The sequence below is a fragment of the Salmo trutta genome, chromosome 24, assembly GCF_901001165.1.
Source record: "Salmo trutta chromosome 24, fSalTru1.1, whole genome shotgun sequence".
Lineage (NCBI taxonomy): Eukaryota > Metazoa > Chordata > Actinopteri > Salmoniformes > Salmonidae > Salmo > Salmo trutta.
The window spans coordinates 36,895,343-36,911,699 of NC_042980.1; the positions used below are offsets into that span (position 1 = coordinate 36,895,343).

The 16,357-nt window shown below is 43.5% G+C and overlaps 1 protein-coding gene across 1 annotated transcript in view; it reads right to left on the reverse strand.

The window, feature by feature from the left end:
• The window catches only part of cmss1 (cms1 ribosomal small subunit homolog), a 78,679-nt gene that overhangs the window by 3,049 nt on the left and 59,273 nt on the right, over positions 1–16,357 (reverse strand). The window contains exons 2-4 of the mRNA XM_029712039.1: positions 1,879–2,015; positions 1,705–1,779; positions 1,440–1,578 (exon numbers count right to left, since the gene is read on the reverse strand). Of these exons, the coding sequence (XP_029567899.1) occupies positions 1,440–1,578; positions 1,705–1,779; positions 1,879–2,015 (351 nt within the window). The remainder of the gene's footprint in view (positions 1–1,439; positions 1,579–1,704; positions 1,780–1,878; positions 2,016–16,357) is intronic.

Sequence of the window (16,357 nt, forward strand, 5' to 3'; positions counted from 1 at the left end):
CTGAGCTTCAAGCAGTTAGATTGGGTATGTCATTTTAGGCGAAAATTGAAAAGGGTCCGATCCAGGTTAATGAAAAAATGTGCATGAAAATGAGTCGTCTCTCAGTGAATGACAACAAATCTCTACTGTTGACCAATCACCGACGAAAGGGCGTAGACTTCGGCTCGCCTGAGAAAATATTTTGTGTGCCCGAACTGACGAAAAAAACAAAAAGTCCAAAATGAAAAAAGTCCAAAACGAACAAAAACAAAGTTTAAAAAAAGTCCAAAACGAACAAAAACGTCACAAAATGTCATTATAATATACTGTATGAAAGACCTCTTCTGAAACATTTCGGCTGGGAAGCATGCAGGCGCCTTTAGACAGACTGATGGTCCTTAAAGCTCAGACACACCAATGCTTGTCTGCCTACCGTACTTAGGTGCCTGCCTACCGGGTCAGGTGTCGGCAGTCAATCATTCACACAGCAAAGTCCTTTGAATTCGTCAGCCACTCAGTCTTGTTAAAATACTACAATCCAGAAGGTGGCAGTAGTGTTTTTTACATTTTAGTCATTTAGCAGACTCTCTTTTCCAGAGCGACTAACAGGAGAAATTATGGTTACGTGTCTCGTTCAAGTGCACATCAACAGCTTTTTCAGCTCAGGGATTTGAACTAACGACCTTTCGGTTATTGGCCCAACGAGCTTAACCGCTAGTTTGGCAATGCATATCCATGTGCATTGCTTATTGGTCTAGATTCCAAGCTATCTGTGCTAATGTTGCCATTTTGTAGAAAGCCTAGAAAGCCCTTGTTGATACTAGCCAGATGACCACAGCTTGATAACTACCTAGCAAGATGACGAAGAAACAATTGAATTCACTCTCCATAATCCCATACTGCCAGTGCCAGCTCATAGCCAAATGTTTAGCTAGCTAGCTAATGTTAGCTAAGAACACTGCACAAACTCGGCAGCTAACACAGGCAGCTGTTTCATGGAAACTATTGTGATTTAATTATAACGTCAATATTTGCTTGCTACAGTGGTTAGCTAGCTTGGAGGAAGTATTTAGTGTTGTGTGCATTGCGTCTGTGCACTTAGCTAGCTACCATTACATAGCCTACGGTACATTGCATATGAAGTGTGACTGGCTCATCCGTGGATGTACATAGAAAATGCCCTCTTTTTTCCTTTTTTGTTGTTGGCTCCCCCACGTGAGGGTTTGTGCTCTGATTGGCTCAAAGTAAAGTTGTTGGCCACTGGCGAATATTGCTACAAGTAGAATTGGCAGGTCCGTCACTACCGAGTCAGGACAGAGCAGGTACCGCTTTTGTTCTAGCAAGAGAAGGAATGGCCTCCCACTGTGATAAGTACCTATCGGCAGTGAGTACCTGTGTGTTTCATGCTTTAGACCTAACAGCAGACAGAGGTCAGGTGTGACAGTTGGAAGGTGACTCACCCTGTAGTTTGAGCTCCTCCAGCTCGATGACGGAGCGTTTGTCTTTGAAGTGTTCTAGAACCAGGCTCTGCAGGTCACCTGGAGAGCCCGATTTGGGTTCCGAGGTGGCGAGGACGTCTGTGATCGTCTTCTTCTTCTTCTGAATACACACAAAGCCACAATTCCCACTTTTAACTCCAATGCAATTGAATGTATGCACCTTTTAACTGCAGTTCCTCTTTGGTACAGCAGGTGTCTCTTCAATGCCCTCCATCCTCAATCTTACCTTTCTCTTTTTCTTGGGCTTTTTTTCTCCATCCTCTTTCTTCTCCTGAGCCATAAAACACTCAGTCTGTGATTTCTGTGTAGACAAATAGAATTGAGAGAAGCAGTACGATCGTAATCCAAACAAAACACATTGAAGTCAGAAGTGTAAAGTTTACAACAAACTATTACATACCAATGCAGTCTTCTTCTTAACCTGGACTGGGTTTTCTGTTACACTCTTCCTCTTCTTTCCTTTCTTCTCCTGTGGGGATGCTTGCTCTGTGGGCTGTTTCTCCGGTTCTTCACCCTCCTCCTCTCCCACGGGGAAATCTGAAAGAGCACAAAGTGCAACTTCTAGTGTGACTTTGCTCAACCTCACTGGACAGGCATAGTTACAAGGTGCATTGGTCACCAAGAGGAGTATACTTTGTCACCTTGGAAGCCAATGTTGTAACATACAGCCACACCAAATGCCTGGCTAGCTCTCATCCTCGCCTCTTACCCTAATGCTGTGAAGTCATGCCCAGGCCCCATGGGAACGGAAGACAGAAGAGAATGCCCGCCTGTAAATACCTCTGGTTTAATTTAAACAGGCAAACGCCACAATTCTACCTCTAAATCTGGACATTTCACAACACTGGCCCCACTGTATTCAGTATTCAGACCCCCCCCTCTTTTTCCACATTTTGTTACGTTACAGGCTTATTCTAAAATCAATTATTTTTTATTTTTTCATCAATCTACACACAATGACAAAGCGAAGAGTTTTTTGGTTGTTGAAATTTTTGCAAAGGGCCTTGGTCAGGGAGGTGACCAAGAACCCGATGGTCACTCTGACAGAGCTCCAGAGTTCCTCTGTGGAGAACCTTCCAGAAGGACAACCAATCAGGCCTTTATGTTAGAGTAGCCAGACGGAAGACACTCCTCAGTAAAAGGCACATGACAGCCCACTTGGAATTTGCCAAAAGGCACATAAAGGACTCTCAGACCATGAGAAACAAGATTCTCTGGTCTGATGAAACCAAGATTAAACTCTTTGGCCTGAATGCCAAGCGTCATGTGTGGAGGAAACCTGGCACCATCCCTACGGCGAAGCATGGTGGTGGCAGCATCATGCTGTGGGGATGTTTTTCAGCGGCAGGGACAGGGAGACTAGTCAGGATCAAGGGAAAGATGAACGGACCAAAGTACAGAGAACCTTGATGAAAACTTGCTCCAGAGCGCTCAGGAACTCAGACTGGAGTGAATGTTCACCTTCCAACAGGACAACGACCCTAAGCACACAGCCAAGACAACACAGGAGTGGCTTCAGGACAAGTTTCTGAATGTCCTTGAGTGGCCCAGCCAGGGCCGGGACTTGAACCCGATCGAACATCTCTGGAGAAACCTGAAAATAGCTGTGCAGCAACGCTTCCCATCCAACCTGACAGAGATTGAAAGGAACTGCAGAGAAGAATGGGAGAAACTCCCCAAATACAGGTGTGCCAAGCTTGTAGCGTCGTAACCAAGAAGACTCAAGGCTGTAATCGCTGCCAAAGGTGCTTCAACAAAAGTACTGAGTAAAGGATTTGAATACTTATGTAAATGTAATATTTAAGTTTTTATAAATTTGTAAACATAAAAAAAAACTGTTTTTGCTGTGTCATTATAGGGTATTGATCAGCACGAGTAGAGGTGTTTTCTAGACTGAATGTGTAGGCTGAATAGTTTATCAGTTGATAATATGTTTATAAGACTCCAACGCCTGATTCCCTCTTCATGTGTATACCACCAATAGTTCATTCTAATTCCCATGGATTCATAAGCCTATAAGGTGCGGAGGTGATAACTCCTCCCACTACAATACAGGTGGCTGTGTCTGCATCTGGCCCCTCTTCAATACAGGTGGCTGTGTCTGCATCTGGCCCCTCTTCAATACAGGTGACTGTGTCTGCATCTGGGCCCTCTTCAATACAGGTGACTGTGTGTCTGCATCTGGCCCCTCTTCAATACAGGTGACTGTGTGTCTGCATCTGGGCCCTCTACAATACAGGTGACTGTGTGTCTGCATCTGGGCCCTCTTCAATACAGGTGACTGTGTCTCTGCATCTGGGCCCTCTACAATACAGGTGACTGTGTCTCTGCATCTGGGCCCTCTACAATACAGGTGACTGTGTGTCTGCATCTGGGCCCTCTACAATACAGGTGACTGTGTGTCTGCATCTGGACCCTTATAGAGGCCATGTCCGAATACCCATACTACATACTTAAACTGCACACTATTTACTCATTGTCGCATACCATTTAGCACATAGCGTTTAGTAAAAAGTATGCAGTACGCCACAGCAGCAAAGCAATAGGGGCTCCTGATTGGCTGAGTAGGTGGGGTGGAGCCGAGTGAGGGTGGATTTTTCCAAATTCAACAGACATGCATGGCATTAATCAGCCTAATAATAGCTAATTTCCCACTAGATTCGTTTCTCTAAACTCTGAATAGAATAGAAATTGAGTTATAGGCCTACTCAGGCTGGTTATAGGCAGACTATAACATTAGACCTATACCTTAGTAGCCCATTTGGCCCCTCTATCCTATTTAAAAAGGACTGAAGACAGAAACAGAATTTGGTTCCATTTCAACATATTAGTGAAACCAAAGTGCTGTAACATACACATGTAATCAAATAGCCTAGTACACACACCAACACTTCAAATGTTCAAATCAACAACACTATCGTACAGAAGAAAGTGGACAGCCGGATGAATCGCAAATTCAGAAGTGCTGGACAGCAACATAGTAAACCAAAGCACTGATCATTGGGAACGAGATCAGAATGACTGCTCAGGCTTAATCCATTCATTAAATAGGTAGCCACGCCTACAAAACTAAAACTATCCATATGTTCCAATCAAACGGCCTGATGAACATGACATCAACAACACAGCCACATCCTGAGTCCCCGGTGCCCACACATTCTGAAATCAAAAGATGGTTTAGTATTTAGTTTAAAAGCTCTGACGAAGGCCAAGAGAACAATAAACACTTTCCAGTCAGAAAACAGACACGCGTTGGCTAAACATTTTGTTGAAAGACTTTTGTTTTCAAAGACGTAGCATACGATGCAATACTCGTTATCATTTTAAGGAGAACACAATCTACTTAGCCTACATTTGAACAGCACTGCAGAAGCTTTGGGTACCTTCCCAATTAAGAAGCCAAATTGTTTTGTTTGGCGGCTTGAATGGATTGTGGAAAAGTGTGCATGGAAATCTACCATATGAAGAGCTGAAATAACATCCTGGCTTTTAAACCATCATCGATTCTCAAAATGTCACATACTATTAAAGATTCTATTTTCGCCCACCGTGGTGAAGGCACAACAGCAACTCTTCAACCTCAGGATGTGGCCTGTCCCAAAGGTCCCTCAGTGTTCTACAGGAGCCCAATTGAGAGCATATTGTCTGGCTGCATCACAGCCTGGTACACGTACTCCACCACCGTGGACCACAAGGCACTACAGAGGGTGGTATGCTTAGCCGAACCAATCATTGGGTGCACACTGCCTGCCCTCCAGGACACCGACAACACCAGGTGTCGCAGGAAGGCCAAGATCAGAGACCTCAGCAACCCGAGCCACTGCCTGTTCTCCCCGCTTCCATCACTAAGACGCGGGCAGTACAGGAGCATCATGACAAAAACTGGAAGACTGGCCAAGAGCTTCTACCCCCAGAACATCAGGCTGCTGAATATCCACTAGTCAGCTACCTGTTCCCCCTGTTCCCTTTTTTAGTGTCATTCACCTTTAACTGCATATCTGGTCCTTTAATGGTGCATCTAGTGATGGTTCTGTACTGCTGCTGCTCATGGCAAATAATAGCTACAAATGATCTACTTCTGCCAGGTAAGCCTACTTTGCAGTTAACATTTAATTGAGAAGGCTTGGGTGAAAAAAAATATTTCAACCCACAAGACAGTTATCACATGAACTGGCTACACACGTAGTGACAGACAGGTGCAACATCGCTAGAAATGTATTAGCAGTCATTGCGTTAGGATTGGCTTTTTAAGCCAATAGTGGCTAACCAGGGGTAGGATAATGTAAACGTTGCGTTGATTACATAGTAGCTGGGAGCTTGCTGTGTCTGATACTTGTGAGATTTGTTTATGACACTGTGATGGAACACATTGAAAATTGCATGTGCTTTCAGAATTATTTGGTGAGCTCCTCATGGGTGAACTATGGTAGCTCACCATCGACCTGTTGGAGACCTCTGATTTAGAGTAATTCAGTAGTATATATTTGAAGTAACACATGGGTGTCCACTGATCTTTTTAGTACACTTTGCAGGATGGTTGGTTCACGCTCTGAGTGTCCAGCATAGCTGACAATGACGTGCATTAGCCAGACATGCAGCTCAAAATACTACAATGACAAACTGCACTCAACACACCGTCGACCAACTGCGGACCGATTGGAGAGTGTGTGTGAAGGTTAACAACTTTGTCCATATTGGTCACCCTGTTTTTTCCTCTCTGCCCCCATCTCGATCTGTCCCTCTTTCTCCCTCCACTTTTCAGTCAGTCCACCAGTCCAGGGGAGAGAGGGTAGGGGGTTTGTGGGTTTAGGCACTGGGAGGGGGTCGTAGTTAGGGCTGTTGTGGTGACCGTATTACCGCCACACCGGTCACGAGTCACGAAAGCAGTCAAATTCCACGTGACCATTTAGTCATGGTAATTAGGCTTCTCCAAGCTCTGATGCTGCTGATGGTCATTAGTAACCTACCAAACTTGTTAACTGCTTGTTCTCAGCACTCTACTCGCTCTAATCACTCTGACATCAATCCAAATCTAATCAAAAATCTAATCAAACACTTCATGGGATCCCATGAGCTCATGTTGCGCAACATTTCTATAGGCTATGTAATTGCACGAGAAAAGAGTCATGACATCCACTAAAAAAGATGATTAGCTTTCTATAGGCTAGGCCTACTATATTTATTTCTCAACTTTCCTAATACTAAGCACATTAATTATATTTACAACAGGAATATAGTCTACCTGGCTGGCATGAAAATAAACCATGGGGAAAAGTGTCCTCTTTTCGCTATTTAAGTTCATAGATAACCGGGGCAGCTGGGGAAAAAAACGTTTTGATACAGGTGCATGATAATGGTCCATTCTAAATCAAAACAAATTTCACACATATATTATTTAGTATACAGTACCGGTCAAAAGTTTGGTCAAACCTACTCATTCAAGGGTTTTTCTTATTTTTTATTTTACTATTTTCTACATTGTAGAATAATAGTGAAGACATCACAACTATGAAATAACACACATGGAATCACGTAGTAACCAAAAAAAGTGTTAAACAATCAAAATATATCATATACTTGAGATTCTTCAAAGTAGCCACCCTTCGCCTTAATGACAGCTTTGTACATTCTTGGCATTCTCTCAACCAGCTTCATGAGGAATGCTTTTCAAACCATCTTGAAGGAGTTCCCACATATGCTGAGCACTTGTTGGCTGCTTTTCCTTCACTCTGCAGTCCAGCTCATCCCAAACCATCTCAATTGGGTTGAGGTCAGGTGATTATGGAAGCCAGGTCATCTGATGCAGCCCTCCGTCACTCTCCTTCTTGGTCAAATAGTCCTTTTATAGCCTGGAGGTGTGTTGGGTTGTTGTCCTTTTGAAAAACAAATGAGTGGGACTAAGCGCAAACCAGATGGGATGGCGTATCCCTGCAGAATGCTGTGGTAGCCATGCTGGTTAAGTGTGCCTTGAATTCTTAACAAATTACAGACAGTGTCACCAGCAAAGCACCCCCACACCATCACACCTCCATGCTTCACGGTGGGAACCACACATGCGGAAATCATCCGTTCACCTACTCTGCGTCTCACAAAGACACGGCGGTTAGAACCAAAAATCTCAAATTTGGACTCGTCAGACCAAAAGACAGATTTCCACCTCTCTAATATCAATTGCTCGTGTTTCTTGGCCCAAGCAAGTCTCTTCTTATTATTGGTGTCCTTTAGTAGTGGTTTCTTTGCGACCATGAAGGCCTGATTCACGCAGTCTCCTCTGAACAGTTGATTTTGAGATGTGTCTGTTACTTGAACTCTGTGAAGCATTTATTTAGGCTGCAATCTGAGGTGCAGTTAACTCTAATGAACTCATCTTCTGCAGCAGAGGTAAATCTGGGTCTTCCTTTCCTGTGGCGGTCCTCATTAGAGCCAGTTTCATCATAGCGCTTGATGGTTTTTGCGACTGCACTTGAAGAAACTTTCAAAGTACTTGACATTTTCCGGATTAACTGACCTTCATGTCTTAAAGTAATGCTCACTGTGCTTATAATGTGTAGAAATAGGCAACATTTTAAGCTAAACGTTCTGATATGACAGTTTTTTTATGCTAATTGTTGTATTAATTTGGGATCTATCGCATCCCACAACTGTCCCAGACTATGTTTATAATATTTATTTCTCGCACAGAATAGGTCGACTTTTGTACTATGGAGGATAGTAGATTGACATAGGCTAGTGGTTTTGCTGTTCGTTAGGCCTACTCATCTTGTTGGCTGACGAAAAGTAAATGTGGACAGTTCTTCCAATATCTTCAATATGCACCTCGGAATTGGATAAAGACGTGCGCAGTTGCATCCCCGATGTGTGTCGGTCTTCACTTGTAGCCTGTGAGAAAAACCCGATCACGTGATGGAGCACAGAGCACTCAAGGAGAAAGACAATGCCCAATGGCCGCAAAAGGCATGGATTTTTTTAGGGTGCACTACGGCCACACAAAGGGGATGCCTCCGTGAAATTCTAGACATTATCAAGTGCTTGTCAAATTGTGAATGAGTGACTGATGTAGTGTGTACAGCCTGCACAAAAAAAACTAAGCAGAGCTCATGCCTTTCAAGCAACTTTTTTCAAATCAGAGTCGCATCATGCAGCCTTACAATGTACTAAAATCAAAACATATAGCCCAACGTTTGTAGAACAACTGAAATTACATTAGTAACTCTAAATTAAGCATATTGGAATAGCTATCTTTGTTAACTGCTCAACAAAGAATAGCCACATGTGCTCACTCCCTCAAATCATTGAGAAAATATCCTTTCTATTTTATTCAGCTTTGTTCAATTGTGTTCTTCATAAAATAATGCCACAGAATTCTAAGAAAATCTTGTCTGCTACATGAACTAGTGTAGTCCACAGCCATTTGGCATAGCCACATCAGGACCTAACATTAGGACAACGCAGAGTATGCTATTCTGTTCTTCTGAAATAGACAACATTTTCTTCACAACATGCTTCTTTAGACCTGTCTAAAATAAATAATGGATTTATTGTGAAGGTGTAGGCTATATTACATGGATTTATTATACTTTTAAAAATGTAGATCTTTCAACAGTCTGCATCATTGTGTGGAAGCCAGGAGATGCTAAACGTGTTTATGTTAACTAACGACCAATTACTGTGAGACCGACAGTTATTTGCTTGACAATCACCGGCTGAGTAAATTTCATGACCGCCACAGCCCTAGTCGTAGCAGGAAAGAGGGTGTGTGTGTGTGTGTGTGTGTGTGTGTGCGCGAGCATGTTACATTTAATTAGGGCCAACTCATTTCCGCATGGTAGGTCTGATCCTATCCACTCCTCCCTGGCCCCACCCCTTCACTCTATCCTTCTTTACAGTCATCTGTCAGGGCAATTGCTCCCTCTCCCCATCCGTCCACCCTCCCCATCCGTCCACCCTCCCCATCCGTCCACCCTCCCCATCCGTCCACCCTCCCCATCCCATCTTTAAGGACAGACACACACATCCCCTTCTCTTTCCTTCTATCTGGACATCTTTGAGGAAATGTGACCACACAAAAGAGAGAAAAGAGAATTAAGGAGAAGACAAAACACGGACAAGAAGAGCGCATAAGAAGGGGGGAAAAGGAGGGGGCTCACTTTATTGGATGACAGTGAAGGAGAAGGAGTACCAGACGGAGTAGCACAGCCAAGGCCTCACAGAATCACCTGTCTCGTCCATCAGTCCTGCAGGTACGTCGGCCTGTCTATTAACTGGTCTGGCTGTTAACCCAGGTTGACAGACAGAAAGCCAGACTAGTTAAATGGTCTGTCTGAACACTGGCTTTGTAGACAGAGTTGCTCTCATAGTGGTTGGGCTGATCTGCGGTTGCTCTGGGCCGGTCTGCGGTTGCTCTGGGCCGGTCTGTGGTTGCTCTGGGCCAGTCTGTGGTTGCTCTGGGCCGGTCAGCGGTTGCTCTGGGCCGGTTTGGAAAGAGCTCGCTTTAGCTGCGGTTTTATTCTCAGTTCTAAAAATTGTGATTGTCTGCTTCAAGTTTGACTGCCTTCATACTCCTAACACAGTCGATGTGTGAGGATCTGGGTGTGTGACTGAGCATGTGAAACTGAAATGATGCCCTTTCTTCTGTCTGGTGCTGGGAAACAAGCTGGTGCTGGGCAACGGGCCGGTGCTGGGCAACGGGCCGGTGCTGGGCAACGGGCCGGTGCTGGGAAACGGGCCGGTGCTGGGAAACGGGCCGGTGCTGGGAAACGGGCCGGTGCTGGGAAACGGGCCGGTGCTGGGAAACAGGCTGGTGCTGGGAAACAAAGACTGACTCACCAAACACCAGTCCCTGGTTGACTTTGAACAACCCAGACTATTTGTGCGCCAAGGGAATGTAGGATAAATGATGAACCACGAACTGTATGTCTAATGAGTGCAGAGAGACAAACCCAAACTCTAATCTCTTTAAGCCACAACGACCCCCCTGACAACCGGTCAAGCAGTATCGGTGTATGTGTGTGTGTGCTGAGCCAATTCAGCGAGTGTCTGACTGATTTTAGGATTATTCTGGGAGTCAGGTTTACCTTGACAAACCAAACACTATAAGTGGGGGTTGAAAAACAGGAAAGGCATATGTGTGTGTGTGTGAGAATGTCTGTCTGTCTGTGTGTGTGTGTGTGTATGTGAGAATGTCTGTGTGTGTGTGTGTGTGTGTGTGAGGGATGGGCATTTGAAATAATTTCACTATTGAAATAACATGTACATTTTTCAGATATATGGATAGTCGAGTTTGACACGGGAGGGAGAGAGTGTAGCCATACAGACTCACGTTAGTTAGACAAACCTGTAGATGCCATAAGTTATCTATCATTCCAGCTGGTAGTGCCTGTCTTGACAGCGCCCAATCAATCAATGTTAAAAAAAGCTATCTAAGATAGCCAGCTAGCTAGTTTGCTACCTAGGCAAAAATGGTTACTGATTGTCAATGCACTTCCCATCCTAGTCTACAACAAGTCCATTTAGATGAAACAACAGCCTACCTGATGGTTTGTCATTGTAGCCCACTCCTCATTTAACTTCATTCTGTCATTTTAATTCCTTCTTGCATTGATTAAAGATCTCCCGTGTGGCTGGCTACACATGGGGCCACTGACTGTAGACAACGCATGTCAAAACTACATTCAAAAAATGTTGTTTAATTGAATTAAGAATTTCCAAATGTCGCATAGATTTCATTTTAGACAATGCTTTTTCATTGTTAAAATAGGCCTATGATTATTTTTATTTGTTTGTTAACACTCTTGCAAGTATTCGAATACTAATGTCCGTTCGAATATTTGGATCTTTGAATAACCGTGACCATCTCTAGGTGTGTGTGTGTGTGTGTGCATGTTTTAAATGTGTACCTGTGTGAATGTCTGTGTAGTATGGTCAGTAGGGGAACCGAGGGCCTCGGTACAAGGGATACATTTCTCCCCCCATGGAACAGCAGAGAGATCAAATTTCCCTCCAGAATACCTGGAGGTGACTCTAGGAAAAGAGCTCTATTAATATAACATTCTAACGCTAGAGCACACTATGCTAATGCTAGCACAAAAACCCCCAGAGCAGCTGGACTGCTAAAGCTAAATCAGATTTAAAGCCACTGGCGAGTATGCTATCAATGATCAAATACATGCAGTACATACGATAACTACACAACTACTGTAGCCTAGTATGTAAATATGCTAATAAAAATACATAACAGCTCACAAAAAGACCAACATTGCAATAAAAAGCAAACACGTTTCTTCAGATTATTGCTTCAGAGGCCTTTTATGCCCTGCCACGAGAGAAACAAGCTAGGGGAAACACTGCTAGGCTGTGTGTGTGTGTGTGTGTGTGTGTGTGTGTGTGTGTGTGTGTGTGTGTGTGTGTGTGTGTGTGTGTGTGTGTGTGTGTGTGTGTATGTATGCCTGTCTGTGTTCTGTTCTCGGCAAAAAGTACTGACGGGCATTGGCCACATTAAATCCCTCATTTACACAGAGTGACCTGTGAACAGTAAAAATACCCCCAATGATGCATAACACAGAGGTCGCTCCTAAAAGTCACTGCCATTTTGGGACCAACGACTGTCACACATCTGGGCCCATCCCGTCCCACACCCACACCCACACCCACTTCTAGGCCAGTCCTACCAAACACACACAGGTCGTCCAGGCTGGAAAGGTGAAAGGTCAGAGGGGGGTGATAATTGGCATCCCTCTGTATCATGTCATGTTGCTTATTGGGACTTCCCAAAATGACACAGGGAGCTTAGCGTCCTAACACCCTCATTAGAGACAGGATTAGAGAGCCTATTTTACACCCAGGACCACATTCTGACCCCAACAACACCAGAGACAGACAGATCGACAGAGACAGACACAGAGAGACACAGACAGAGAGAGGTGAATAGAGGAGAGAGAGGGAGGGAGGTGGTATGAAGGAGAACACGAGAAAGAGAATAGAGAGCAGAGAGAGTTGGTGGCCGGGGAAAAATGAGACACACACTGCCCAAGTTCACAATATCCTACAGAGTTGAGGGGTAGGGAAAATGACCCACAGCATTTATATTTTAGTCATTTAGCAGACACACTCATCCAGAGAGACGTACAGTAGTGAGTGCATCCATTTTCTTACTTTTTTCGTACTGGTCCCCAGTAGGAGCCCTGGCGTTGCAAGAGCCGTGCAGCCACACGGGACCACAGTAATGCCTTCATTTCCTAACCCCTGATCCTCCCTGGTCAGACCAGATGGTTCTAGGCTGTTCTGGTCACAGATAAGGCTAACAGGTGAATGAGTTCACAGGAGGGAGAGACAGGGATCAATGGAGATGCCTGGTTTAAATGGGAATCAATAATGTTCATTGTTTTTTTGAGATGATCAATAGATTGAGGCAGAAATCAGCAGAAACCAGACAGGCACCATGTTGTTCACTGGGCACTGTTGTAAACTCATGATCAAATCACGGACTGGTTTGGAGTACTGTATAAAAACCAGGTGGACTCTTGAAAATACACACACGCACACCAAAAGCACGTGCACACACACTCAGGGTAATTATCCCTGCGGGGTAGATAGGCCTAAGTGCCCTGAGTAAAGCTCTTCATCACTAACAGGGCTGACTATTAGTCTGATTAAAGATACCACTCAGCCCTGCAGGATATCAACCGCTGGGTGCTTGTGCAATTTCAACACCATTAATCTCACTTGAGATGGTATATGCGTAACTTTAACATTCATTAGCAGTAATCTCCTAATACAATATAAATCACCCTAAGCACCTGCAAAAGAGGTGTATAAAGCCTAACTCATCAACACAATTCCTTTTAAAGCATCTTTCAGTCTTCCACTCTCCTGGCTAGACTACAAGTACACAGCTGCCAGGCAAACCGGGTTTAGCTAAGTCCTGGGATGGTTCTGAATGGTACAGTACCACTGAGCACTATGATATCCCGGGCCCATTTCTCATCATGTTCACTTTGACCTTTCAGGTCAGCAAAATAACATGTTTCCGTGTTTCAGAAATTCTAGATTACTTTTTTAATCAATTTGAAGTGGTTAAAAATCTATACTTCATCCCAGGTCAAGTAGAAATGGCCCATTTTGCAGTCCAGAGGATATATTGATGACGGTGAGGCTCGTTCTTTCTTTCTCCTTTAGACACTATTGAACATCCGTTATTGTTAAATCAATAGTGAATTAGCGCCCTACAAAGTAAACAACCCTTTTAAGTGTCAGTGAAAGATGTCCGAGATTGAGGAAAGGTGTTCGGGGAAATTCTCTGCTCATGAGGTCAAGAGACATTTTCCTGCCCATTTGAAAAAGGGTAAACCATTTGTTGACAATTTTTATGTAGTTTAAGGGTATAAATCAAATTTTAAATGGAGTGTTAGAAAGTGACAAGTTCAGGAACGGGGAGAGGGACAGATTGTAGACTGTGAAATGGATCAACCACTAGCCTAGTCTATTTAGTACAATGGATGATAAGAGTTCCCTAGTAGCGAGGGTCATCACAGCAGAATAGGCTAAATGCTGCTCCCTATTGGATTGACCAACACATTAGCTCTCACATGAGACAGATGGTACTGAACTGGAGCAAGCCTTTTAATTCAGGCAAGTGTCAAAACACCCCAATGATTTATACTGAAAAAGAAATATACGAGGTACCAGTACTGCATATCGACTGATGGTACTTAGTGTATATAGTTATTGTTACTCAGAGGCTGCTGCTTACATACTGGCATGAAATCATTAACCACTTTAATAAATGGATCACTAGTTACTTTAATAATGCCACTTTAATAATGTTTACATAGCTTGCATTACTCATCTCATATGTATATACAGTATTTTATATACCATCTATTGCCGCTCTGTCATTGCTCATCCATATATTTATATATTCTTATTCCATTCCTTTACCTAGATTTGTGTGTATTAGGTAGTTGTTGTGGAATCGTTAGATTACTTGTTAGATATTGCTGCGCTGTCGGAACTAGAAGTACAAGCATTTCGCTTCACTCGCAATGATATCTGCTAACCACGAACAATACAATGTGATTTGATTTATTCCTAACGTTAATATTTTTCTATCGTCTCTCATTTTTCTCTCTCTGCATTGTTGGGAAGGGCCCGTCAGTCAGCATTTGACTGTTAGTCTACTACACCTGTTGATTACAAATCATTTGACAAACATTTGATTTACTTCTATTTTCTTAGTAAGACAGTAAGGCAGATATTCAACACATACTTCAGTGCACAAAGTGTTTGTGTGTAGCGTCATTTCCCAGCTGGTTCTCTTGCCCCCTCTCGTGATGTAACATCCAGGATCGTTGGGTTTATTCACAACGCAGGGGTGCAGAATCATACAATCATTGACCTGTGATGTCAGAGCGGTTGCATGTGATAGCCATGTGTCTATGAGGGCCAAAGTGCATCTCTGAGCTCTCTCTTTCCCCCTGACAGATAGTGTGTGATGTTTAATGTTAAAGATCACTCCAGCCTCTCTCTATCAATCATCTCTGTAGCACTCTGATGCAATGCCAGAAGAATCTACAATCCGATGGCTGTGGATGGACGGCAAGTGTGTGTGAATGTGCAAACCTGACTCTACCTTGCAAGCATACTGTATCCATCACACACACACACACACACGTGGACTTTCACATGATTCCTCTATCCAGAGATTGTACTAAGCTCTCTTGACAGAAGGTCAGTATTTATTTTGCAGGAGAGGACTCACACCCCATTTGATATCCTCAGTCCAAAATGTAAACGACGTGTCATTACATCACAATGACCTTCAAATGGACTCTGCTTTTCCATGTTACAGTGTTATGGTTGACAGGCTTATATCCTGTATTTCTACAGTCTGAAAGAGTGGTTTTAGGTCTGTTTAAAGCCAAGAGACTACACCCAGCCAAGAAAATAACCACTCAAATTGTAAAAATATATTACCCACTGAGAGGGCAGTTCTGCCAAAATAAGAACAATAAATAACGCACATGAAGCTGATGGGAAGTTTCGTATGCATCAGTCATATGAGTATGTGAGAGCGTAGCTCTAGCCATGCATGTGTGAAACAGAGGCCAGTAGTTGGAATGCTCGAAGACAAGAAACAGAGAGACAAACCCCACAAAGAAAGAACTGTTTGATAAACGGTAAAAAGCCTCTAGAACGTCTAACCATTCTAGCAGTATGAGACTAGTAAAACCGACACAGCAAACCTGTTGTGCAAGGCGACTCATCGCAACGGCAGCAATTCAGTTAATTCCCATGAATTGTGATTTTTCTCTCATTCTGTTTCAAAAAGGTAGAAGGTGGTTCACAACATTCACCATAGACAATTCCTGGACTGTACCCAATAGCTCGTCACTTTTCCTTCACGCACACTGATTGGAAAGAATTGGAGTGCTGCGGGGGATATGGTGGAGTAGACCTATCAGTGGCCATGAAGGGAGGGGGACGAGGATGGCCAACCGAAATATTGAACACTTTCTGACAGCAGTTCAAAAACAAACGCCTCAGAAGATGGAAAGGAAGTAGATGTTTAAAAAAGGTTTTCAATTCTCTGGTGGGCGTGTCATTAGATGCAAACAGCCATCACAGGTGCAAACCCAATGTTTAATGTTAAATACTTGGAAAAACGTTATTGCTCATGACTTGTTCCTCCGGTCCAATTCCATGAACAGGATATTGTAAAACTTCATATCTTAGAAAACTGCCTCACCCCCGAGATTCCATAAAACCTTACTTCTCTGAGGGCTACTGAATACTAACTTGTCAGCTAACATAAGTGAACATGACTTCAATGCATGAATTACTAAAGCTAAGGCATAGACGCAACACAAGACTCCCCTGCATCC